At 41.8% G+C, this 26,261-nt stretch overlaps 4 protein-coding genes across 9 annotated transcripts in view; 2 read left to right on the top strand and 2 right to left on the bottom strand.

Annotated features, from left to right (window-relative positions):
- On the top strand, positions 1-5,202 carry LOC139062202 (uncharacterized). 3 transcript variants are annotated; one of them, XR_011515793.1, is made up of 12 exons: positions 1-309; positions 917-1,013; positions 1,155-1,335; positions 1,408-1,684; positions 1,765-1,942; positions 2,020-2,096; positions 2,176-2,362; positions 2,442-2,690; positions 3,151-3,322; positions 3,433-3,581; positions 3,658-4,064; positions 4,132-5,202. XR_011515793.1 is itself a non-coding variant. In XM_070542924.1 (12 exons), the coding sequence occupies exons 1-11, from the start codon at positions 1-3 to the stop codon at positions 3,819-3,821; spliced, it is 2,040 nt and encodes a 679-aa protein (XP_070399025.1). In that variant the 3' UTR covers positions 3,822-3,833; positions 3,907-5,202. The 3 variants fall into 3 exon arrangements, 2 of the variants coding, with proteins under 2 accessions (XP_070399025.1, XP_070399024.1); XM_070542924.1 differs by having other exon boundaries at positions 3,658-3,833; positions 3,907-5,202; XM_070542923.1 differs by having other exon boundaries at positions 3,658-5,202.
- The window catches only part of LOC129157329 (zinc finger protein 235-like), a 300,301-nt gene that overhangs the window by 81,110 nt on the left and 192,930 nt on the right, over positions 1-26,261 (top strand). The gene's annotated exons all lie outside the window — the stretch shown is intronic.
- LOC139062209 (P2X purinoceptor 7-like) lies at positions 3,580-5,812 on the bottom strand. Its single transcript, XM_070542998.1, has 4 exons — positions 5,367-5,812; positions 5,228-5,294; positions 4,950-5,101; positions 3,580-4,885 (listed from the first exon to the last, which is right to left on the bottom strand). Exons 1-4 carry the CDS (start codon positions 5,579-5,581, stop codon positions 4,726-4,728), a joined length of 594 nt encoding a protein of 197 aa, XP_070399099.1. The 5' UTR covers positions 5,582-5,812; the 3' UTR covers positions 3,580-4,725.
- Positions 5,714-25,319, bottom strand: LOC129157250 (zinc finger protein with KRAB and SCAN domains 5-like). Of its 4 annotated transcripts, XM_070542987.1 has the most exons (5): positions 20,369-25,310; positions 20,110-20,272; positions 19,866-19,978; positions 17,926-18,414; positions 5,714-6,084 (listed from the first exon to the last, which is right to left on the bottom strand). In XM_070542987.1, the coding sequence occupies exons 3-5, from the start codon at positions 19,873-19,875 to the stop codon at positions 5,714-5,716; spliced, it is 870 nt and encodes a 289-aa protein (XP_070399088.1). In that variant the 5' UTR covers positions 19,876-19,978; positions 20,110-20,272; positions 20,369-25,310. The 4 variants fall into 4 exon arrangements, with proteins under 4 accessions (XP_070399088.1, XP_070399089.1, XP_070399087.1 ...); XM_070542988.1 differs by lacking the exon at positions 20,110-20,272; XM_070542986.1 differs by having other exon boundaries at positions 20,110-25,310.

Raw genomic sequence — 26,261 nt, forward strand, 5'->3', positions numbered from 1 at the left:
ATGGTTAAAAGGTGTAGTGTAGTTGGTTGTGGTGGCTCTGTGGGGTTGCACTCCTTTCCACTGGACTTAGAAATTAGGCGCCAGTGGTTGCGCGCAATCGGTGTACTGGAAAACAGTCAGCTCCCGCCTGGTGCTGTAGTCTGCAACCAGCATTTTACCCGCGATTCCTTCGCCAACATGATGGAGTTTGAACTGGGTTATTCTGCACGTCTCCGTTTGAAGAGGGAGGCCGTGCCCACCGTGGCTCTTCCACGAATTAGATGCAGCCCACCGACTCTGCTCCCCCACCATGGCGGGCTCCAGTCTGAGGTGAGTAAGCTAAATAAAAGTTAACATCTTCTAAAGACAATTTCCTACCTAAATGCAAAGTTTGAGAGACGTGGTTCACTCCATTTAGCTAATATCAGCCTGCACTGCCTTCGGGCTAATTTGTCAAGTTCACAAAATGTGGAACGGGATGTAAGGTTAGAATCAGCGGCGAATCGGAACATTTCTCAAAGCCCTGGCCGACAAAAAAGGTCCACTTGACTATTTCTGTCAGGCTCGGAGAAAATTCGGGTTGTTTTTGTGTCAGTCGGTAATTCAGCAACAGTGGCTCTAACGCAGCACTAGTTTACAGACATCATTACAGCGTGAAATCCAGCTTTACACCAAAGCCTAACCCGGTTCTGTGAGGAATTCTGTTCAGGAGGTCGCATTTCAGGTTCTTCACATCATATGTGACTGACTTTGACGTTATAATAACGATCACACACTAGGAATGTTATAAAGCGCCTATATATATATATATATATATATATATATATATATATATATATATATATACATATATATATATATATATTGGACAGTTTCTTTTGTATATTATATGACTTTATAAACTCCAACAACAATGTGCTTCTATTTTTTGTTTCAGGCTAAATCTACCCAAGACGTTGGCTGTCAGACTGATTTAGTAATCTGCAAAAATGCACTTGTCCAGGCTCATGTAAAGCCTTATCGACGTAGCAAAGGTGAATTATTTTTAATAATCTTCTATGTAAACATTTTATTATTACCTTCTAGTTTTAATTTGTTTTACAGATTATTGTTACACGTGATTTTATGCTATTTTAAACATTTATAAATGTGCTGCTTCTTTGTATTTTACATAGCCACACAGTTTAGAGCTCCCAGCCGCAGTGTGTCTTGTGACACAGGGACCGTGACGGAAATTCATCTTCCACAAAGTCCCAGAGCTGCGTCCACACCCCTGAAAAGACCACGATATGAGGTGTCTGTTGTTGATCCCAGCTTCCACCTCAATGACAGTGCAAGCTCAGTGAACTGTTCAAGGTAAAAAAAAATTATAACATTTTAGAATTTTTTAGTTATGACCATATATATAAATGTATGTGTTCTATACAGCTCTTTCACTGAGGTCCATCCACAAAAGGACAAGAAGTACATTGTTTATGAGAAACAGTTGCTGGGGCTGTTCAGAAGGTGTCCCGTTTGTACCGGTCGTTGTGTTGTGAACACGACAACAGTCGGCACACTGCTCCGTGTGACACAACAGTGTTCATGCTGTGAGCACTACAATGAGTGGTCCAGTCAGCCCATGGTGAACAGCATCCCAGCAGGAAACCTCCAGCTCTGTGCTGCTGTCCTTTTCACAGGATCATCATTTAGCCAGATTTCTAAGGTATAGGCCAAAACTGTTTAGGTTAGTTTTGATAAGGTCTGTGCGTCTCTCATTTCATGACGTAACTTTTCATATTTTAGTTCCTGGGTGCCTTCAATGTGCAGGGACTGTCCAAGCAGTCATTCTGTCGGCATCAGGCAAAGCTCTTAATTCCAACAGTGAGCTGGCAGTGGCAGCTAGAGCAAGCTGATATCATCCAGGAGGCTACTGAATCTGGACCTGTGACTCTTGGTGGTGACATGCGAGCTGATTCACCTGGTGAATACTTTTAAATTTATTTATTTTATTCCTTTGCTATCAAATGTAAATTAAGTAATAACTTGCATTTCTTGAAGGACACTCAGCCAAATATGGCAGCTACACCATGATGGATCTCAAAAGAAACAAAGTTATTGATATCCAACTTGTACAGGTACAACATTACCTGATGATTCCAAAACATTTCATGGTTAATTATTCACAGATCAATGGAGAATTATGTTTATTTTCAGAGCAATGAAGTTGGGAATAGTGTGCGAATGGAGAAGGAGGGATTTGTGAGAAGTCTGAGCACACTTTTGGAGAGGGGGGTCGATGTGCAGCAAGTCGTGACTGACCGCCACACAGGAGTGCAGAAGTATTTGAGGGAGGAAAAAAAGGAAATCAGTCACTACTTTGACCCCTGGCACATGGGAAAAGGTAATCTTTGGGGATGTATATAGTGAATATTACAGGATTTTTTTTTCTATTTTAAATGTGGGTCTATTTGGCTCTCCAGGAATTGGTAAGAAAATCGAAGAGCTGGGGAAGAGAAAGACGACCCAGGATGTGAGACTGTGGAAGCAAAGTGTGGTGAACCACCTCTACTGGTCAGCATCCAGTTCCTCCTCAGGACAGGAGGCAGTTGCAAAGTGGACTTCAGTTGCCAACCACATCCAAAATGTGCACAGCCATGACAACGCCCTGTTCCCTAGCTGTCTGCATGCACCTCTGGATGGAGAACAGGCAAGACAGTGGCTCAAACCAAGTAAGTGTAGCATGTACTCATTACAGCTAAGCCTTTACTGTTTGGTTTCTTTACATTTAAAACACGTCACCCCACAACAGAATATTTGTCTTCACCTCCTTCAACATGGAGAAATATTTTTTGAGCATGTGTGTAACAGACATCACATGTGGCTGCTAAGGTCACACACCACCATTTGGCCAACAGCAATTAATTACTAAGAATAAAATGCTGTGCAGAAATTTAACCACAAGAGTGCGCCACACAACTCATGGTTTTAGGCAGAACAGCCATAATTGACATAATATGTACTAAAATGCCGTAAGTAATGACCACACCTGTCTACAGCACTATTAGTCACTCTTTCATACATTTGTCATCTAAAAATGTCAGCTATGGGTAACTTTTTCTCAATGGAAATAATAGCAACATTCTAAAGTTGATCAAATTGTAATTTTTGTAATTAACATTTTCTACGTAGGCACAGCATCATGTGAGAAGCTCACTGCCATTCTGTTAGCTCCACGGTTTGTGAAGGACGTAGAGAAGATAAGCCCTCAGTACCACACATCCACCTTGGAGGCTTTCCACAGTCTCATCATCAGATTTACTCCAAAAAGTCAAGTCTTCTCCTTCAAAGGAATGCTGTCTAGGTAATGAATACAAGAAATGTTCAAATTAATGCCTCTAATTGTTCAAATTTTAGCATGAAATGTAGAATTTTGCCTCAAATCTACATGGTTTGTTTATTTGATTATTTCAGATTACAAATTGCTGCAATGCACTACAATGAAAATGCAGCACGCTCACATGCAGCAACAGCAACTGGTGAGCTGAGATATGCTGTAGTGTACCCAAAGTACAAACATGGAGACTACACAGTGAGAGCCCTGAAGACCAATCCAACCTCATGTATGTCATATATTGTATGATAAAACCAAAATGATGGTCATGGAGAGCTATTGTAATACTGAAAACCCTTTTCCAGTATATGTGCACAAGCTTATGGACCTGCTGTTCGACTCTGTGGTGGTGGATCCTCTCCCATATCAGGAGTACTCGGACAAAATTACGGTTCCAGAACCGCTCTGTGCCCAGTTCCAAAGACCAGATAAACGGGATGCTGTGAGCAGGCACAGGTCCAGGTTTTAAAGTGCACGTCAGGTGAGCTACACAGGAGATTGTAATTATTAGTTAGTACTCTACTCTGTGTGGTTTCTCCTTTTCTCCTCCTCAGCCAGGCTGCACACCACTGTACGACAGAGGAGTTACCTGTCGTCATTATGGATCTTTATGCTCATCCACTCGTGACTCATGCTGTCCACCTCCCAGATGTCTATTGATCTCTACAACCTTTCTGCTCTGTGGCTCCCATACAACTTGAAAATCTTGGCCGTATGTAACATAGCAAAACTCACCAGTCTTGCTTTTGTAAGTCATACTAATATTACTTTTTCCTTAGAGCCTCCTGATCTTGTAACAGAAAAACCTGTGCTCCCGGGATCCATCTCCACGTTTGTCATCACAGTGAAAGCTACCTCCAGTCTAAGGAACCTATGAAACATCACTGATGGCCCAACCTCTCCTCACATGGCTCCAGAATCTCTGCTTGTGGTTTAGAGTTTTGTCAAAAATCTTGAAAGTTATGATCAGATTGTTATCTAACATTGTCTTAGTAGTAGCTATAATAAATGTTATCTTTAAAGCGCAATTGTGTCTTTTTAAATACAATTATATTGATATTTTGATGTGTATAAATACATATATCACATTTATTATCATTCATTTTTACCTAATTGAACCTGCTCTAGAATAGACTTCATTAATCACACAGGGTGTAAACTCACTTGTTACAGCAGCATTAATTAACCCCGAATTAGAACCTTACTGTTGTAAGAGCTCATTTGAAAGTATGTGGCTATATGTGTGTATATATAAATAATGTCAAAGTGTAAAGAAGTGCATTTACCGTTTTGTGATTTATGCAGCTTTTTATGGACAGGAATCAATACAGGAAATATATATTATAACATTTATTTAATCAAAAAAATATATATTAGTTCAGAGGAGGGAGGAATCCTTTGTATGCACCGTCTTCTGGGAACTCCTGCCTTATTCTGGAGACAGCGCATGACGGGATCACAACACGAACGTGCTGTCCCAGGTAACCCCAACACCACCTGACCACATTCCGGTACGCCAGATGTCTGTAACAGCTGAGAAAGAGGTGGTATGAGTTATAAAGTATTCATAAAAAAAGTAATTTGACAGTTGTCTTACCTGTTGAGCGTAGTCTCCTGCATCTCCCCATAGAGTTGCAGAAAGGTGCCATAAACTGCCTGCAACACGTAGGGATTCAGAGCAACAGCCTCAAAACCAGGATGCTCTGTTATGCAGGAGGTTACACCCACCTGCTGACACCTGAGCATTACCTATGACAAAGAACAACTGATATCAGGGCTATAAGAGTTCAATATTAGTATGATGTTAGTGATTGTGTAACAAATGTGTACATTACAGAATGCTTTTCTCATGGTGGGGTACTTTTATTTTTATACCTTGGGCGTTTCTCTGCAGCACACATTTTCTCTGGCAGACAATGATGTGCAGTGGCCGCAGGTGCACCTGTCGAGGCAGTCATACAATATTACTTTTAGCTAAGCTAAATATAGCTAGCTGTGGCTAAAAGCTACTTACCACTCAGAGACTGGACCCATTCGATGCCTTGATACTCCTGCTGGCTCGACTCCAGGGGCCTCTGACAACTCACGAGCTAGTGGCTCAAAAAGATACGGTTCAGGACCGCTTGCTTCCCCCAATAAGCCCTCCTCCCTATCCTCTGGGGAAGAAGGTGGGGAAAAGTCCTCCACCTCGAATGACTGCTCTGAGCTAGTGTCGCTCTCCGTCGCCATCTGTATTCAAATTTCAGTATGTCAATCACGGCCGTAGCTCCGCCTTCTCGGTCTTACAGGAAACGCCTCTTTGGGCCGCATTTTTCAAATATGAAATGTGGGTGGAGTAAGACTCTGAGGAGGCTGTTACCACTACTTTAAAGTTGTCTTTCGGCTAAATCTTGTTCCACAGAGCTCACAAGCAAAAGGCTTCTCTCCTGTGTGGACGCTCATGTGTGTGGTTAAATTAGTCTTTTGGTGAAACCTTTGTCCACAGTGCTCACAGGCAAAATGTTTCTGCTTTGTCTGGACTCTCGTGTGTTTGTTTAAATGTGTTTTTTGGCTAAAGGATTGAAACCTGGCAGCATCAGTCTCCTTATTCAAATGGAGATGCTCTCCCTCCATACTAGACCAGAGTTTCTCCTGTTCCTCCTTTTTGTGGAGAAAATCTAGGTGCTGGTGGTTGACACGAGCACTCTGTTCTTCTGAAGCTTCTTCTTTAACCAGAACCACCTGTTGAAAATCTGTAGGAAACACAGAAACATATTATGTGAATTACAGACAGCTGTAACTGTGTTTTCACACATATAACAGTTGTATTATTTCTTTAAACTGACAGTAGAATGAAATGTATTTACAACTGGAAACTGAACTTTGAGCCTCTATAAATCATATGAGCCTTAACCCTCAGGCTTCACTTTGATTTTCATACAAGAGTCATTAGAGGACAAAAACGTCCGCTTGTAAAAGTGGCTATAAAAAATGTATACATTCATGTTTTTTTTTTTTTTTTTTACTTTTTTCATAGATCTGTTGAACAACTTCAGCCCTGCTCAAACATAAAAAATTCAATCATTTTGAAGCTTTTAACCCCTGAAATGCCAGTTTGAATACTCAAATGTCATTGATGTAATTTATGAAGAAGAAAAAAACAGCACCGAGTTATTTTCTAAAAAAAAAACCAGGTAACGAAACCGTTTCTGTGTTTTAAAAAGAACGACAGCATAGAATCAGCCTTGGATAAGTCAAGAGTCTAGCAAAATATCACATTTTATGCTTTTTTAGTTTTTGTGTAGCAGATTTAAAATTTACCACCCTCTTGTGCCTGTTATGGACAAAAACGTCCCATTGACTTCAATGCAAACCACAGTTTTTGATCCTGCATTATCTGCAGCAAATATTCATGCTTTCTACGATGTAATGGTTTCATTTTGGACAAAAGTGGTCAAATTTATGATTTTTACTGTTCACCACCAAATTCAGTCATTTCTTCATATGTTGCCCAGGCGAGAAAGTTTACACATTTCTATAAATCTTCTGCTGTTTTTATTGAAGTCAGAAGCTCAGCATGTAAACAAAACACAGTTTCACTCTCCTACTGAACATCAAAGGGTAGAAAACAAAAACAATATGTTTATGCACCTGGCTGGAGCTCAGGCACATCCAAACTCTTTGTAGTTCAGTTTGTTATGAAAGGGCAGAAGTGTGAATGCATGCATGTGAAGTGACTCCTTGGAGCTCTTCGGTCATCTCCAAAATGACACGTTTTCCCTGGCCGACCTCTGCAGCCTCACCAGCAGCTTTCCCTGTGTTAACCTGACACTTGCAGGCATAGGAAGTGGCAACATCAGCAGTGACCCAGAGTTTCAATCCGTACTTTGCTGGTTTACTTGGCATATGTTGGCGAAACTTGCTCCTGCCTCTGAAAGGGACAAGCTGCTCATTAGCACACACATCTAACCCAGTGTTGAAAAGCATTTGGAGGCGATGGGTCCACATGTCCCAAATCGAGCGGATAGGGGCCAGCTTGTCCTGCCTGAGACGGGAAGGCCTGTTCAGCTCATCATCAAACCGGAGGGTGGAGTTGATCATCTTGAATTTGGTGTCTCATGGTGGCCAGGAAGATTGCACGTCCACAGTGGTCATCCCAAAGGCTGCAGGTGGATTCCCCGTTGGACTGGTACACACCAGCCAAAATCAGGAGCCCAATGTATGCTCTCACTGCGATGTCATCAATATCCCACCAGTTCTTCACCACACGTCTTCCATTTAGATTTGTCATGTTGACGATGATTTCAGTCATTTCTGGAGTAAAGAATAAATCAAAGGAGGATACCACATCGTAAATACGTGTGATGGTGTAACGTGTTGGCCCAGGATTCAAACATCTTGCAGCAGGAACATAGTGGGAAGTTTCTGCGTTAGTAGGAAACCAGACTTGCCCACTTTTAGAAATCCATCCTGGAGCAGGATCCGTTGTCCTCCCTTCTCTTTCACTGGACAGGTCAGGAGAAGAAGTCAAGGAAACAGAATGGTCTGACTCCACCTCAAAGTCCACTGAAGATGTTTCACTCTCCTCATTTTCTCCAGGAGTATCAGGCTGCAGGCGCTGATCCAGAACTTGTTCCACAGAGAGATGCCTCTTCATTTAGCTCCGTGGCTTTCACAGAAGTGAAATGACCAGATAACCAGACTACAAGGAGTTTGAATGTGGCAGGTGCATAAACATACTAATTGTTTTTGTTTTCTACACTTTGAAGTTCAGTAGGAGAGTCAAACTGTGTTTTATTTACTTATCAGAGGTCAGGTTGGCTTTTTGACTTCAATAAAAACAGCAGAAGATCTAAAGAAATGTGTAAACTTTCTCGCCTGCGCAACATATGGAGACATGACTGAATTCTACTTTTGTCCAAAATGAAACCATAACATCACAGAAAGCATGATTATTTGTTGCAGATGATACAGGATCAAAACCTGTGGTTTGCATTAAAGTCAATGGGACGTTTTTGTCCTCTAATGGCTCGAGTGTATAGTAGGGCTGAAACGATTCCTCGAGTACCTCGAATAATTCGAGTACAAAAAATCCTCGAGTCAAATTCTCTGCCTCGAGGATTCGTTTAATTCATGTTTAATTAATTCATGGCTTTGCAATCGCCCGGGGTCATGTGTCACCCAGACTGAAATAAGTGACGCACATGCCCACTGGACTGAATGCACACCCGAGTAGCAAATGTAACTTAACTTTCTCTTAAGCCATGGCGGACAACGTGGACCCCGGTGGAGTGCGAAAAAGACAGAAAAAGTCAAAGGTGTGGGACCATTTTTCACGTCGTAAGGCGGAAAACGTAGTCCAGTGTAAATACTGTAAAATGGATTTAGCCTACCACAACACCACATCCTCCGTGCTGCAGCACCTGTAAATGTCACTTCTGCAAGCGGACTCGGAGCCTCTACAAGTTAATGCATTTTAGCCTGTATTTCTATACATTCTGCGGACACTGTGCGACTTTTTCGTTTGTAGCACTCAGTTTCAGCTCACACCGTACGTCTGGTAGCAACACGTCGGACTTAAAATGTGCTAAAAATAGCATTTTTACACAATATGTCAGACTTTTTATTGTGTTGTTATTGATATTTGTTGTCCCTCGGGATTGCTGCAGGAGGACACGGGTATTTATGAGTGGCGGAGGAAAATGAAAGAAAGTAAATAAATGTTTTGTGATCAGTATAATTTGACAAAACCACGGTAAACATGCTTTCGACAATCCTTGTTAGTGTGAGAAAAAAGAGTGTAGAAATTAAAACGGACGTGTGTTAATAGGGAAACAGCCGGCGAGCTGTTGGCGCATGTGCCGTGAACGGTTCTGGTTCTGTTTGGGCCGCAGCCGCTCGCAACGCTACTTCAACAGTTATCCTCTGGCTTGCCGGCTAGCAGATTCTTGCACGAGGGGAAAATCGGCTCAGGCTGTATACTTATTTTTTGCACAGGCATTTGTTTACTGTGAAGTAAAGTTGAAGTGCTGAAGTTTTGAAAACTAATTTTGAATAAAACTTGAAGAATAACTGGCAATTGCTTGCTCATTTTAAGAGGTCTTTCATAATTATAACATGCTATTTGATATAATGGTTTACAAACACAAAAGGGTAATTTATTAGAGTACTCGATTAATCAAAAAAAAGATTCGATAGAGTACTCGATTACAAAAATATTCGATAGCTGCAGCCCTAGTGTATAGTAAATTTTAAATCTGTTGCTATGTAAAAACTATAAATGCAAAAAATTCTAAAGTTTAGATATTTCATAACATTATCAAGACTGATTTGTACTAAACACCCCAGGCAAACAAAAAAGTATTTTCTAGAAAATAACTCAGTTTTAGTGTTTTTTTCATGAATCGGGGTGATGTGGGTGTGTTTGGAGGACTTGGTCAGAAGCAGAGCACAGGCGTTCTGAACCACCTGTAGACGGTTCAGGGAGGTTCTGCTCAGACACGTGAAAAGAGAGTTACAGTAGTCTAAGCGTGAGGAGATGAAGGTGTGGAGAACTGTCTCAAGTTCAGAGCGGGACAGAATGGGACTCAGCTGTAAGGGAAAAATGAGGTTCTTACATTTTAATTAATGAGCCGTAAGGCGTGGGATTCCATAGGAAATATGAAATCCGCCTCATGGATCGGGGTTGGTTAAACCAGAAGATCGGGTCTTTTTAATGCAGAGATCATGTAACCGTTATGTATTCACTCAGAGACAACAGAATAGAACGAGTCAAGTTTAAAAGTTAAGAAATTTTATTACTAACAATTAAACTAGGCTTATTTAAGAACTAAGTGTATAGTGCGACTAAAAATGGATGAGGCGGTGAATGGATGACGTGTCATGTAAATCAGAACCCGCAAATCCGAAGGAGCGATTAGTTCTGACGGGAACTGAAGATGTCGGTTTGGAATAAGCTGGGGTTCGTTTCAGAACTGCATGAGACACCATTAAGCCACGCCTACCTGCCTGGTGGAAGTCCTCTGTGAGATCAGGAATGCCGAGGTCCACCCGGACCCTCTCTGGACACCGAGCTGGTAGCAGAGCTGCGGTTCCGACCAGACCCGTCTCGAGATACTGCCAGCACACGACTCTTGTCTTGGCATCTGTTCAGACCCAGCCTGGGTCAGTGGAGCTCTTATTCTGAAAGGAGCTGTTGTCGTTGCTTGTTGTTATAGCGACTGGATTTTCTCAGCTTGTCGTGGTTCTTTCGGTTGAAGAGTTAAAGTTCAGGATTGGCCACTCCGTCACTTTGCTCTGGAACGCTTTGAACTGCATTAGAGCTGACATGGCATCTGTTTTATACCTCGGATGTTTTGGTTTATTGTTGAATGAAAATTACCAAACACCGTCAGAAGCACGCCTCCGTCAGATCTGTAAGATTCTGATTGGATCAGTGAAAAAATGTGTCAAGTCCTTTTAACACTACGTGAAATGAGTCCTGTTGAACCATTTAAAGTTACATTACTTCATTTCTAAGATCATAATAAAATAATTAATATTTTAATTTCACAGGTCGGTCACATCTTGTTATATTGACTAACACTTTGATGGATTAGCTTTATTAAAATAGAGTTCTTTGATTAATCAAAAGGAAAGAATTCATTCTTCTTTCTTCTGTCTTCATGCTGGAATGTAAACAGTTTAGAAACGACTGTATGACCTTCAGGCTGTTTCAGACACACTGACACTGTGTCAAAAGGAAACAGCTGTTAGGGTAGAAATGGCTCCTTCATCACGTTACACAGCTTAGCAACGTTCCTGAGATGGAAGAAGGAAGAGCCAACAAGAGAACTGGCATGAGAATCCAGGGTGAGAGCTGGGTCAAAGGTCACGCCAAGATTCCTGACAGAGGGTTTGGTGTGAGAAGCAAGCTGACCAAGAGAGTCTCTGACTTTGGGAACCAGCTTCTCTGGGGCACAGATGAAGATCTCAGTCTTATCTTCATTCAGCTGTAGAAAGCTCCCACCATCCAGGTTTTAATGGAGTCTAAGCAGGAGAGTAACAGCTGCAGCGTAGACATCTCATGGGGCTTAAAGGAGATGTACAGTTGGATGTCATCCGTGTGAAGACGCTAGGAGACTCCTTTAAATGAGCTCAGCAGGTGCTGTAAAGGAAGCAGATAGAGCAGGGCCGTGCAGAGACCTTTGAAGGGGCGGGTGCTCAAAGTTAAAAAAGGGGCACATATACAGGGTTTTCCTGTATTCAAATTTGCGTGGCGGCCGCCTCCAGCTATTTTTGTGCCGCCCCAGCCTGATTTCACTCTGCCCCCAGCTATATGGATGTTACTGTAACTGCAGTTGCAGCGTTGCGCCACTACAGGGCGCTGTACCAGCAGCGGTGCACCGAAAAGCGCTAAAACCGCTGCAGAAAAAGATCAAAATGTGCTTTTCTCGCTAGTTGGTACATACCTATGGTTGGTGCTATTAACGTCCTGATTTTCCCCCAGCTCTTCCATATCGGAGCAGGGCTGTAACTGTCTGTGCGTGTCTGTCTATTTTTAAACGTAGCACGGGTGAAACATCTTTGAATTACTATTTTCCCCAGAACTTTGTTGAACAAAAGTTACGTGTAAGAAAATGCTTTTTACTGGCGCACAGTGTGGTCATCTGGATGCAGTAGAGGAAAATAAAGGAACCAACAAAGGCACAAAGGCAGAACCGGTCCAAACTTTGGGATCAAAAGTGCAGCTACACGCAGATTAGCTAATGCCAAAGCTAACAGGTAGCAGTCTCGCGATCAAGTGGCGCACAGAAAAATATATGATGATGATGATTATCGTAAAACTATGAAAGACTAAACTCTACAAGCGGATGAAAAGTCCCCACCATCCTGTTTATTCTGCATCCTGCAGCACTACGGATCAGAACCGCTGCAGATACGGGTCACATTACAGCTATAAGGCTACGGCAAGCCATTGTGGTATATAATTCACAAACGCGTCTATCTTTGAACATAATTTGAACTGGATTATTGCTAACCCGTACATAATAGACATGCCACCATTACATTGTTAGCAGCAGAAATTAAATGTTATTACCATTTCCAACACAAGTGCATGTTAATGAAATGCATTATATTTTACCGCATATATTTATGTTATTATGACTAAGATGAGTGTTATTAATACAAACCTAAAATGTTACTGAAATGTAGGTCAAATATATAAAAATATTTTAACTATAAATATCAGATGGGAAAAAGGAACTAAACACCAATCTGATGCATATTATTGAGCCTTTCATAATAAGAGTCTGTTATTTCAGCCTGATAATTTTGTTGTTTTATTTCATATTTTCTAGCAGCAAACCAGTTTTGTTTCACTTGAAACGTTGTCAAATGGAATTAGGGCTGCAACTAACGATTAATTTTCATAATCGATTAATCTGTCGATTATTTTTTCGATTAATCGGTTTGTTATTGTTTAGCTATTTAACCTATACAAGTGATGAATACATTTCAGTTAAGGAAAAGAAAAACATAGGAGAATTGTGCAGTTGACTGCAATCTATTTTATTGCACATGAACACAGTCAGCGGTATAAAATGAGCTAAACAGTGCAAAATATCAGTCCAGAATAATTTTTTGGCATCAAAATATAAGAGGTAAATTCCTTAAAAAATAATGTAGAATCTAGAATAGAGTTTGTAAGTGGTATGCATTGTTGGGGGGTGAGTGTCTTGTTCCCCATGTAGTTGTCCATCGTTGCTTGTCTTTTTCTGCATAAGAAACACAAATAGACTGACATAAGTACACATATAAAAAAAAGCAGCACACACACTACAACACTAAATCAATATTACATTATTTGAATTAATTAACAATATACAGTGATCATTTATTTTGCCAAAAATGTGTTGTGAGGCGTTTTACAGCGTTAGACAGTAAAACAGCCTTTTAATAGTAAAAAAAAGGACTTTCTGAATTTCTCCTGTATTTAAAAATTGAAAGCGTACAACTATGCTGCGTTATATTCACCTGGACACAGCTCGTCTGTATATTTTTCTCCGCGGAGTTGTCCTTTTTTGAATGAGGAACATAGTTATGGGTTTGTGCCGTTTTTCTCTTAACGAGAACATTCTTATAAACAGACGTGCTAAATTTGGCACAACACGGAGGAGATTCACGATTACATCTAGTCAATCAGAAGTAGAACACCGTAGACTGATGCGGCAAAAAAACATGTTTAACATCCACTATAACGAACTCAGCTCCCAAATTTGATCTGCGTTAGCTTGTTTATTTTCTGTTACTTACCGGATTCACCGGACTTTCCTCTGCTGCATCAGCCCCAACGTTTTCATCTCAAATGTTCACTTAGGGACGTCGTGCTTCCGTGCCATGCTAGATGGTTTTTGCATATTTTGCAGGTCACCCGTCTTTTCAAGGCATCTAGTGAAGTGCTCCCATACTCGTGAGGTTTTTGTCCGGGGTTTCTATTGTTTTGTCGCTTCTATTTTTCTTCCGTATTTCTTCTTGTTCCGCCATCTCTCACAGCAAGATGAGCGTCAGTAACGTGATATGTCATGAAAACCGAGGGCACTTATTGGCTCATTTCTTCTCTACTCCACTGGTAGATCAGTGGCTCATTACTGCCACACACTGGCGGCAAATTTAACAGATTGTAACCGATGTCAGATTGTGGTAAAAAATAGACTTTATGCGGTAAAATATGATTATTAAACAACTAATCGATGACTAAAAAAGTTGTTAACTATTTTAATAATCAATTATAATCGATTATAATCGATTATAATCGATTAGTTGTTTCAGCTCTAAATGGAATATTCTATTAATCGCCAGAAGCTTAGATTGGAACACTTAACGAAAACATATTTAGCCTTTAAAAAAGTGAGGCAGTTGAATGCACAGAGTACGCATGTGCTGGCGCACGGTCAGGATGGTACCACCTCTGCCTCAGTCTGAGCCAGGAAAAACCCTGATATAGAGCAAAGTTTTTAAACAGATTCATGATCCAACAAGTTAAAAAGTTCAGATAATGAGACCCTTGGTTTCAAACAACATAATGTAAACCAGGAAAATATGTCATTAATTAAGGTAACGTTATTTCATAAACAGTTGTCAGGGTTTCCCTTACATAGGCGTAGCCGTGGCGGCCCGCCACGGCTGAAATCCCACCGCCACGCCTACAAGATCCCAAGTTTTATTTATTTATTTTTTTTAGCCGTTTCACGAGGAAGCAGCGGGAACTACTATGTTGTCGCTTGTGATCACAGCCGGCAGGCAGCAAGGAGGAGCAGGCAGGGCAGGGTGAAGTTACAGCATAAAGGTAGCAGTGGATAGAATGCTTTTTGGTTTACATGTTTCAATAGCATTAAGATAAATGAGCGTTGAGGATCTTGACAGGGTTTCCTCCCCCCACCAGGCTAATCATCACTTATTCATTGTAACATGAGGAAGTATGGGTTTCTGTGCCAAAGGTCGTATTTGCCCGGCTGGGTAAAAGCTGGGTCAAGCAGCAACTTCACCCACAGATTAAGGCCTAAGCCGCCAGCAAGTCTGAAGGAATCCACAACATCCGAACACCTGCTCTCCAGAAGAAGGACTTCACACACAGTCTAGTCATAATAAAACAGTCTTAAGCTTTCTTTATTTTTGTTAAATAATCATTTGATCACTTTGCTCATTATAAATGTACTTTAATCAAATGAATGATTATTATGCTTTGGGTAATCATAATGAACTATAATGAATCAATACTTAATTAAATAATGTTTTTGAAGATGTTTAGCAGTGACCTTCACACCTGCTCATACAGGTCCGTATCCACAGTAACTCAAAACACATTTGCTCTGACGCACAACAAGTTTGCTTTGGGAAGAGAAGTGTTTTGGGTAAGGAGTCAGAACGAGAGTGAGAATGGAAGAGAGCGGAAGTGCGGAACGAACGCCACGGGGAAAGGAGCCCTGCCGGCTTCTTTTCTCCCCCCACGCTATTTCTGTCAAGCAAGACAGAATAGCTAAAATGCAACCAGCTAACGCAGACTCGTCCCAGAGTCTTTTGATTTCTGAGTTAATTTAAACATGAGAAAGCGCATCTGCCGAAACGCATCAGCAATGTGTACCGAGGTCAACCCGGGACTGGACCATCTCATACCTTTGTCTTCTCTGCCAGCCAAGGTGTCATCTGGATAACACATCCTCCGAGGTCCGGATCTAAAAGGGGGTCCTAAGTTCGGTGAGGCAGAACACGATAGCGTTCTGATGCTGTTTTTCTAATAAGAACTAAAGTTTAATTGCAAAACATCATTTTTCACTCAGATCACCTTCTCTCTCCCTGAAGCAATCTCAGACACCTGCATGCACGCATTCATAATTCCATCATCCTCAAATTTAGCCCAACCAACACAAGGTCTGTTTGAGCAAGCTTAAAATATCAACTGTTAAAGATTGTCCAACAAGGTTGCCCATGTTGATTGTTTTTACTATGATTATCATTTCAAATTGTTAGTTTAAATTGAAGAAATAAATCTCTTAAAATTTAAACTCGCCTTTTCAATGAACTGAAACACAGACAAATGGATATGATCGTCAGTTTATCGATGAAAACAACCTTTGAGTCTTCTTATCTTTATAACCTTTGGTTATGAATTTGTTAAAAATTAATATTCCAGATTATTATGTAGAATGGTTCATCTTTCATAAAAGAGCCAACAACCATTACGCTACATCATGTAAAATTTATTTATTTTTTCATGTCTGACTTTAACTACATCTAATACTGTATTACGGCGTGAGCGCAACAGCGACAACTTAAGATCGATGTGTGAGCAGCCTGAGAGGTCGGGTGTTTTCATCTGAACCCTTAAAACCTCCAGCAGGCTACGCTGCACTATTGACGTGTTAGCGCGCGGCGCTAACAACTTAGCGACGTGACATGTCTCGGAGAAAGCGTAAAAACACGTTGAACGCTTCTTCTGAAGTGGGAAAATAACACCTTTTCAAGCAGAGCACGACGTCGCCTCGACTGAGCTTGATAACATTAACCCAGCACAGCCACTGGGTCGTTGGAGCTGCCCCGTGACTGCCTGATGGAAAACCAGCGGGTTTCATCAGACTCGTAAAGTTTGTTTTTGCTGGGGACCCCCTGTATTTTACCGCTCGCTCCTGCAGTCTTCCCCTATTAACATTTAAAATGATTCTGTAAATTCGTGTATCAATAGAAAAAATCTCTGCCTCTGCCAGCTGCAGTAAATGTAGTCTCCAAATAATAAATAAGAGGTGCATTCATCTGTGTATCTCCTTTGATCCGCATTAGTGATATTCTCAGCACCAGAACAGTGAAGCAAAGAAACAGATAAGACCAATAAGATTGATCATTTATAATTTTGTTTGCCTTATCGTGTTTTATTATTTTATTTGTTCTTTATTTTATTATTTTACTTGATTAGTTCTTTGTGTTGTTGTTTTCTTTTTGTTTGGTTATCCTATTCGGATAAACAGGAGGGATTATGTTATGGAAATGTTATGTTTATTATTGACTGAATGTATTATTCTATGCCTGAAAGCATCCCCCCCCCATACACACACACACACACACACACACACACACACACACACACACACACACACACACACACACACACACACACACACACACACACACAGTCTTATCTTTGTTATAAATAAACTCTGAGAGCAGAAACTCGGGGCAGTTGCCTTGAGCTTCTGCCCCTGATTGCAGTTTGGTGACTTGTCTGCTTGTTGTCTCTCCTCTCTCTCCAGCTGCAGGTATTGGGTTATTGATACAATCCCTAACAGTCATGTAATCATTAGTTTAGAAATATAGAATTAAACTCATTTTTATAAACTATATTCTTGAATCTGTCTGAATTAATATGAAGTGTGTGTTCCTAAGGTCGTATTAAATCAAATATTCAAAGACCAATAAGATTGATCATTTATAATTAGATGGAATATCACATCTTATTGATCATTCAGTAAAAGTAACCACTTCCATCACGTTACACCATCAGCATGGCTCTACACTTCATCCTGCAGCATCTGGACTCCCTGGGTACCTACACCAGGATCCTGCCAGAAGCAGAAACAGCTGGAGTTAGCAGGTCAGATCCACGGTGTGTAAAGTCCACTCATGGAGGGAACAGGAAGGGAAACCACTGAAGAACCAGGATAAACAGACCCGAGGAAACATGGACGGAGACACGGCGCTGCCCCGTGGCCAGGCGGGAATGTGGAAACGGACCTGTGGCTATTCCAAACACAGGCGCCATCTTGTTAGCGGCCAGAAGCAGAGTATGGGTGGGATGAGGCTGGCCCATACTCTGGAACAGCAGCTGCTATGTGTGGACTCTCATGTGATTTGTTTGTTTACATTTGTAGTAAACCTTTCTCCAGTCATCATGACTAAATGATTTAGGTTTCTTCTGGACTTTCCTGCACGAGTCTACATGTTGCTTCACTCTAACACATTTCTTATGAACCAAACAGCCTGAAGACCTGACTGCTGGATGACTCGTCTCCCTCACGTGTCTCTGGAGAGACCACTTGTGAAGAACTTGTTGACAGACTTACCATCTGACTCAGAAGACCTGCTCTCATTCCAGTCCTCATCTTCATCTCCAGTTTCAGACCCAGAGTCCAGATTCACATCATCATCATCCTCATCATCATCATCTCCACTAACTTCAGTCTCTGAAGAATCAGATGTTTGTTCATGAGGGTTCAGATCTGGGTTCCTGCTAGTTCCTGCTCCTCCACCAGTTTCTGCGGTCATCTGATCAGCTGAGCTGCTGGTTGGAACATCTCTGTCTTCTATTTGCTGCTGATGAAGCTGTGAGACCAGAGGTTTCTCTTCATCATCCTCACTCTTTATAGAAACAGCAGTAACAGGAGACTCGACAGCTTCAGTCTCCTCCTTCAAACAGAGATGCTCTCCCTCCAGACTGGTCCACAGCTCCTCCTGTTCCTCCTTTATGTGGAGGTGTTCTGGGTCCTGCTGGTCCACACCAGCACTCTGTTCTTCAGGATCTTCTTCTTTAACCAGCACCAGCTGTTGAACATCTGTAGGAAACACAGACACATGATGTTACACACCACCATACCTTTATATTTACACCACGAGTGATACCGGCTACATGATGTGGGGAAAAGGGCTTCAACGTCAGAAAATAGCTGAGTAAACTCGGCGCTGAGTGAGAGGAGTGTTTAGTTTGTCCGAGACAGCGGAGCTGCAGACACCGGCAGCAGACGCTGGAAAAAACACAAAGGAGGGGGCGCTTCAGCTCCGCGCTAACACCGCAAAGCATCATGGGAGTTGTAGTCTTTGCGGGTCAGTTTTAATATTTTTTTGACAACTATCTCGCGGGCCACATAAAAATGCTCCACGGGCCACATGGTGTCTGACACGTGTGTGTTAGGAGATCGTTTTGGGACGCTGCTGTAAAAAAAAAAAAGTGAGGCGAGAACCGGAAAAGCTTCTGCCGATCACAATTCAACAACGGCTTATGAAAGAACAGATAACACTCAAAACGCGCGGATTCTTCCTGTAAGAGGTGAGTCTACTCTTTGTTTTGGTAGTTTTGGCGTTGACATCATCATAGAGCAACGTTCTGTGACTCTTAAAAAAACTGTAAAAACGCTGAAAAACGCTGGCAGCGAAGAGCTTTTCTGATCAGGAAACGGCTGGCAGTGAGTGAGTTAAACAAAAAGAAAAATCTAATTTGTGCTGCACATCCATAAAAACATCCATGTTTAGACTTCTTCTGTGTTCGCAAATCAGTCAGTGAATCATACCGTAATCAGTCACATGCACACACCACGGCCCATCGTCATTTACTGGACTAATGATGGGCGAATGGAAAAACAGCCCAACCCTAGTGTGGGCTACCGGAGCTGCAATACTTACTCTGAACTGCGTGGCGCTGAAGAGTCGAATGTTTTTACACACTGGGCCTTTAAGCTCTAAACCACAGCGACGTGCTGAAGCAACAGCAGTCATACGTGCTGTCAGCGCCGCTGCCGTCGTGTCTGCAGCAGGCTGTCTCCCCAACTGTGATTGGTCAAATGATGATGCGTGACTGACGCTACAACAAAGGTAGGTTGTGAACACGATGAAAACCTCTCCTGTCTCTGACTGATTCTCGTAGTGACTGAAACCCGACAGAAGACCAAATAGTTCCCACAGCTTCATCTCACCGCTCCCCATGGGGACGGGTCGAATGCAGGACGTAACTTCACCAGTGTGTGACGATGACTTTGGGACTTTAACTATACTTGGCTTCAAAAATCATTCATTAGAGAGATCTAATCACTCTAAAACTACAAGGTTCTACAACAGTGTGTGAATGAGTGAATGACTGGTTGTGATGTAAAACGCTTTGGGGGGTTTTAGAACCCCAGTAGTGCTAAACATATACAGATCATTATTTTAAAGATTGAACCTCATTCTCATAATTTCACTGTAATGTCCCACCATAGACTGACCATATATTCATTCATTCATCCACCAGTACCTGTGTCCATGCTGTCCAGGTCCAGGTGGTGAAGAACACACGATGAATCAGTCCCAGCTGATGGATGATCCTGAAGTGGTAGCAGGTTTTCTTTAGCCGTGTTTAGCTAACAGCTGCAATAGAAACAAAGCAGGAGAGCTGATTAAGATGCTGCTTCAGAACAACGCAGGAGATTAAAGATCCAACGCTTTGGTTCTGATCAGCTGAGGACAGATCCAGTCTGGAAAAGAGGACCTTTGCTCACCAGAGTTCACGGAGTAGAGCTAACCGCTTTTCCCTCCAGAGTCACATTCAGATTCGGGGCTTTTCCGTCGGAGAGTGTGAGCAGGATGGATGAGAGAGCGAGCAGCGATCCTGCATCATGACCAACTCAGATGAGCGAGTCTGATAGAGGGAACCTCTTCAATCTGATGAAAGCAGCAAAACGAGCGCGTTTCTCAGAGAGGCCAAAGGACCAGCAGCAGATCCAGAGGGCAGGAAGTCTAGAGAAAAGCTTTTCTCACCCACAACCTGATTCTGGAGCTCCGATTGTCACGAAGACCGCAGAATATCTTCTCTGGTTCTGGAAAGAACTCCACCAAGTTGTTGAGGAGGAGAAGAAAGTTTCCACAGCCTGGTGAGAAGATTTCTGCAGCAGCAGCAGTTAGTCGCTTTAGCTGATCAACTCTCCCAGAGACTGAAGTGAAGACATTTTTACTGCAGAGCCTCAAATGTTCTCCTCACACACCAGAACAACAAGCTAGCTCAGCTAGCAGCTTCCGGTTTCTGCTTCTTCAGGTGGTGGTGACCAGCGTAAAGGTGCACTAGCGCCACCTGCTGGAGCAGAATAAAACACACCTGTGTGTTCAGAATGGGACTAATAAAACACACATAACATGTGATATCTTCCTCAAACAATTACTTAAAGTAAAGACAAGTTAGTTTTACACCTGTTATAATAATTTTGTAATTTACTTTATTTTAATCTAGTTTGTTTTTATCTCATTTGTTTTTCTTTGATGTAAAGCTAATTATGTAAAGAGAAACTTAACAGAGACGTCACCTGTCTGAAAATTGTTAATTTACGGAGCAGATTTGGCTCCTTTAAGGTTACGGCTGAGTGTGATGACATTGGTGAAATGTATAACCCTGAGCTTTGGCCTGAAGGGGCTCTGGTCAGACGGTATTATGAACCACGGAACCCCCGCTCTCTCCGCTCTGCTAATGTGTCTCCAGCAGGGGATGTTCCCCCTGGCCCAAGCACCTCAGCATAAGCATGTCTCTTCGGGTGCTATCCTATAATTGTCGTGGCCTGCGTCTGGGCCATGATGCAGGGGATAGAGCTCGACGTATTGTTGTGGACAGCTTGCTTGAAGAATGTGAAATATTGTGTTTGCAAGAGACTTTTTTACCTAAACAAGACCTGGACAAACTTAACTGCCTTAACTCTAAATTTTTCGGAGTGGGGGAATCAACTACTGATCTCAGCACAGCTATAGTCAGGGGTAGAATATCAGGAGGAGTGGCTGTGCTTTGGAACAAAAGAATTGATGCTGTAATTAAGCCACTTAGACTGGATGTAGATTGGTGTATTGGCATACAATATATCCAGAATAACATTAGTTTTGTTATCCTTAATATTTATACTCCATACGAAATTGCTGGAAATGAAGGGGAATATATTAGTAGGTTGGCTTTTATTAATGCATTTATTCAAAGTCACAGTACTTATAGTATATATGTTGTGGGCGACTTTAATGCTGATCTTTCAGATAAAAAATCTCAATTTGCTAAACACTTAATACAGTTGTGTGAAGACAATGATCTTGTTCTATCTAGCAAAGTGCTGTTGCCAAAAGACAGTTACACATATATTAGTGAGAGTTGGCATACTACATCATGGCTGGATCATTGTATTAGTACAGCTGATGGTCATGCAGCTTTGGATAGCATGTCTATAAAATATGGGGTAACTGTGTCAGACCATATACCTCTTGCTTTCTCTATAAATGTGGAACAACTGCCTAGTACAATGGGAGTTAATTATGTCAATAATTATGATAATATAAAATTAGAATGGGCAGCATTAAGTGACAAAGACATATCGGGTTATAGTTATAATACAGATCAATACCTAAACAATATCTCTGTGGCTAAAGAGGCTATCCTGTGTGAAGATGTCAACTGTAAGATTCTCAAACACAAACGTGATCTATGCTCTATGTATGAGGATATAGTGGACGCTTTGTATGAAAGTGGTAGACCTTTTCATGTCAAAGGTAAGCTTAAGCAGAAACCTCATATCAGGCCTGGCTGGAAAGAACATGTTGCCATGTATCAGGATGAAGCACGGGCAGCTTTTAAATGTTGGGATATGGTTGGGAGACCTAGGCAGGGTGTGGAATTTGAACAGAAAAAACGTGCAAATGCCAGATATAAGTATGCTGTTCGCTTTATATCAAAAAATGAGCAGATCATGAGGGCAGATTCAATGGCCAGGAAATTTATGAGTCATGATGTCAAAGGTTTTTGGAAAGATGTGAAAACAGTTAATAATTGCAAATCATCTCTACCTGGTGCTGTTGAAGGTGTTTCTGGGGAAGATAATATTGCAGCATTATGGAGACATCATTATTATGCATTGTTTAATTGTTTGAAAGGTGACCAGCATGAGGATGGCTCTGTAATTAATGATGAATCTATATGTGTAACGACCCATGAGGTGCATGATGCTATTCACAAACTAGCTGATAATAAGGCTTCTGGTCTGGATCACATTAGTGCAGAACATTTGAAATATGCTAGCCAAAGACTAGCTCCCCTTTTAGCTCTATGTTTTACAGGGTTCATGATTCATGGCATACTACCAGACTCAATGATGGCAATTCTGCTTGTTCCAGTCATTAAGAACAAATCTGGGAAGGTGACCAGTATGGATAATTATAGGCCGATTGCACTAGCCAGTGTTTTATCTAAAGTTCTTGAAAGAATCATATTTGATAGAGTCACTGTGTACCTCAGTTCCTTGGATAATCAGTTTGGCTTTAAGCCAAAACATGGTACTGACATGTGTATATACGCACTTAAAGAAATGGTCAATTGGTACAGAAATAGAAATTCTTCTGTCTTTATGTGTTTTATTGATGCTTCTAAGGCTTTTGATCGTGTAAACCACAGAAAACTTTTTATTAAGTTAAAGCTACGGGGGGTCCCTGGGTTTATTGTGAGAATCCTGTCTTACTGGTATGCTGATCAGACGATGCAGGTTAAATGGGGTGCTAGCATCTCTGCACCATTTGGCGTTAGTAATGGTGTTAGGCAGGGTGGAATTCTGTCTCCTATCTTATTTAATCTGTATGTTGACGATCTGTCTGTGCAGCTCAGAGCCTGTAACACAGGATGTTTGATGGGTACAACTTTGATCAACCATCTGATGTATGCTGATGATCTGGTGGTCTTTAGTCCAAGTAGTGCTGGTTTACAGCAGCTCCTAAATATCTGCTCTGAATATGGTGTGCAGTACGATATTCAGTATAATGCTGTTAAAAGTGCTATCTTGATATGTAGAACCAAGCAGGATAAAAAGCTAAACTTTCCAGTGTTCAAACTGTCTAATAGTGATCTTAATGTGTGTGAGAAGGTGAAATACCTTGGCCATTTTATAACTGATCAAATGCGTGATGATGCTGACATCCACAGACAGTGCTGTAAGCTGTATGCACAAGCTAACACTATAGCTCGTAAGTTTAGTTTTTGTTCACCTCCAGTTAAGGTGGCTTTATTTAAAGCATATTGTACTCCGCTCTACACAGCCCAACTGTGGTCATCCCACAATCAAAGCAGCATGAACAAGCTGCAAGTTGCATACAACGATGCCTTAAGGATCATACTTAAAATACCCAGAGGGGGCAGTGCCAGTCAGATGTTTGTAACAGCAGGCGTTTGTACTTTTAAAGCTCTTTTAAGAAAACTCATATTCACTTTTATAGGCCGACTGGATAGCTCTGCCAACAGTATAATTTTAGCAATCACTGATCCTACTGTGAGCAGTTGTCGCTATTTCTCCAGTATAAGGAAATACTGGTTGAAGTGTTTGTGTGGTTAACCTTGTGTGGAACAGTTTATAGTAAAGCTTTTAATTACATTTAGATTTTTATTCAATTTTATGCTGTTATATTTTTATTCTATTTATCTATTTTGTTTCATTGATCTGTTGTTTTATATATATTTTATCTGGACCTAAGAGTCTGTCAATAAAGATTATCTATCTATCTTATCTATGTGTCTGTTGCTGCTGCCTCTTGGCCAGATCGTTGTTGTAAATGAGAATGAGTTCTCTATCGACTCATCTGGTTAAATAAATAACATTTTAAGTTGTTTCTTCAAATGCACTGACAAACAAGTAAAATAATTTTCCTTTTGGATGTTTCATTATCTAAATACATTTTATTAACTTATTTTTATATTCTTTATTTAACCAGGAAGGTTCCATTGAGATTAAAGTTCTCAGTTTTGAGGGAGCCCTGGCCAAGAGGCAGCAAAAGATACAGTCACAACATTTCTGTTACAGTTATGTACAAAATTATAGAAGGCAGTTACAACCAGGGCGTGGGACAAGAAGTAAGCCACAAGCTGCCTTATGTTGCAATCATCACACTTTATTCTCCACATGCATTAGGAGAGATTCTGCCGCCCCAGTCCCTGTGACAAATCTGAATATTTTACAAGATGTACACCTTTTGATTCTTCCTCTCATGCTGCAAAGTTTCATGTTGACCCCTCCCTAACTTTATTGAAGGCCATCACCTGTTGCCATGGTAACTGACACCCATCTCTGCTTTCACTCCCTCCTCCAGATAAGATGGGAGACACATTGCCCCATCTGCTTCCTACCCTATCTTCCTTTGCTAAGGCTGCGATGACCTACGCCCTGGCTTTTTCCCGTTGAACAGCTTTTAGATGGTCTAGTCTGCACCTGGCCTTCGCCTGTTGAGAATCTCCTTCAGCACAAGCTGAAACTTCTAGCAGTATCAGCCTGCATAAATCAGATATAGGTCTAACTCAGTGCTAGAATGTACCAGTCACAGGTGAGTCATCCATTTGGTATATGCATCATTCAGTTCAAAGGGACGTGAGTAACACCCGAACAATGAAATGATTCATATGGGGATTAACATACAGGTGATTAATTATAAGCATATAAATACATGTGTGATCAAACCTTATTTTCTTTTCTTTCTTTCTTTCTTTTTTTTTTTAACCGTGTCCTGTCTGGCTGTGAAGCAAGCAGAATTGATGTCTGAATGCTGGTGACAAGCCTTACAGATTTACTCTCAGGTGGAGCATCAAGGCGTTTGCTTTTAATGTCACGCCTGATACTTAAAACTTTATTGTTATTGTTGTTGAATGCTTTGTATTTCCGACCAGACACGGAGACAGAGGTGAAAGAGAAAGGAAAAGAAAAGGTGGGGAGAGAGGAGGGGGGGGGGGGGGGGTTTCCACAAAAATAAACAATGAACAAGAGTCTGCTTCTAGACCTGCAGAAAAAGACAAAAAAAGCAAAAGGACAAAAAAAAGGGACACAACAACAATACAACAAGATCTAGCTATCACTGCGTCAACTTGATGAAAAAAATATATAATCAACATTGCTTAGCTGGAAAATCACGATAATAAATCACAGTGCATTAAGTGCCCACCATAGTCTTAAGACCTGTGTTTAACGTGCCCAAGCCCATACTTTTGAGAGCACCATGTGAGCACCTGTGTGTGTACACGCGCTTGTTTATTTAAGGTTTCTCTATAGGAGCGTCCAACAGAGAGTGTGAGGGACCACAGATCCGCCCCCCCAAAGATGCGCAGGAGACGGGGGGAGCTCCAAGTTCCAGAGATCCAGGCGCTGCCCCAGAACACAGGAACCCCAAGGAGACTGCAACCAGGAAGGCCCCCGCCCCCCGAGAGAGGCACAGAGGATCGCCCCGGGGGGCCACAACCAGCAGCCGGCAGAGTCCCGGGAGACATCAGCGGCAAGGCCACAGGCCCGCCCGCAGCCTCCCACCCCCTAGCCGGCCGAGCCCGGGACCCAGCGACCCGGGACCCAGGGGTGACCACCCCCGCCGGGGACCCAGCAGAGCCCAGGGACCCAGACCCCACCAGGCAGCCATCGGGATCCATCAGGCAGATGCCAAAATCTTAAACCCCCAGACCCGGTTGCCACGAACTCTCAGGCAGACCATGGCATAACCCCTCACACCAGGTGTGGCAGGGGGAGGGGGGACAAAGATCTATATCATCAAGAGAAGTTCCTGGAGAGGGGAGGAGTCAAAGGCCCCACCTGACATATACAGTCATACACAAACACAGTCACACACTCCCTCCCTCATGCTCACACAAGCACATACAACCCAAGACTTACAA

The sequence above is a fragment of the Nothobranchius furzeri genome, chromosome 12 (genome assembly GCF_043380555.1).
Source record: "Nothobranchius furzeri strain GRZ-AD chromosome 12, NfurGRZ-RIMD1, whole genome shotgun sequence".
NCBI classification, from domain to species: Eukaryota; Metazoa; Chordata; class Actinopteri; order Cyprinodontiformes; family Nothobranchiidae; genus Nothobranchius; species Nothobranchius furzeri.

Excerpts from the sequence above, each read along its gene's own strand:
- LOC139062202 (XM_070542923.1), top strand. The coding sequence starts at position 1 with ATGGTTAAAAGGTGTAGTGTAGTTGGTTGTGGTGGCTCTGTGGGGTTG. Across the intron at positions 1,014-1,154 it reads GCCTTATCGACGTAGCAAAG|CCACACAGTTTAGAGCTCCC; the intron begins GTGAATTATTTT and ends TATTTTACATAG. Across the intron at positions 2,097-2,175 it reads TTGATATCCAACTTGTACAG|AGCAATGAAGTTGGGAATAG; the intron begins GTACAACATTAC and ends GTTTATTTTCAG.
- LOC129157250 (XM_070542988.1), bottom strand. Across the intron at positions 6,085-17,925 it reads CAGGTCTTCTGAGTCAGATG|ATTTTCAACAGGTGGTTCTG; the intron begins GTAAGTCTGTCA and ends TGTTTCCTACAG.
- LOC139062209 (XM_070542998.1), bottom strand. The coding sequence starts at position 5,581 with ATGGCGACGGAGAGCGACACTAGCTCAGAGCAGTCATTCGAGGTGGAG. Across the intron at positions 5,295-5,366 it reads ATGGGTCCAGTCTCTGAGTG|GTGCACCTGCGGCCACTGCA; the intron begins GTAAGTAGCTTT and ends CTGCCTCGACAG. Across the intron at positions 5,102-5,227 it reads GCTGCAGAGAAACGCCCAAG|GTAATGCTCAGGTGTCAGCA; the intron begins GTATAAAAATAA and ends TCTTTGTCATAG.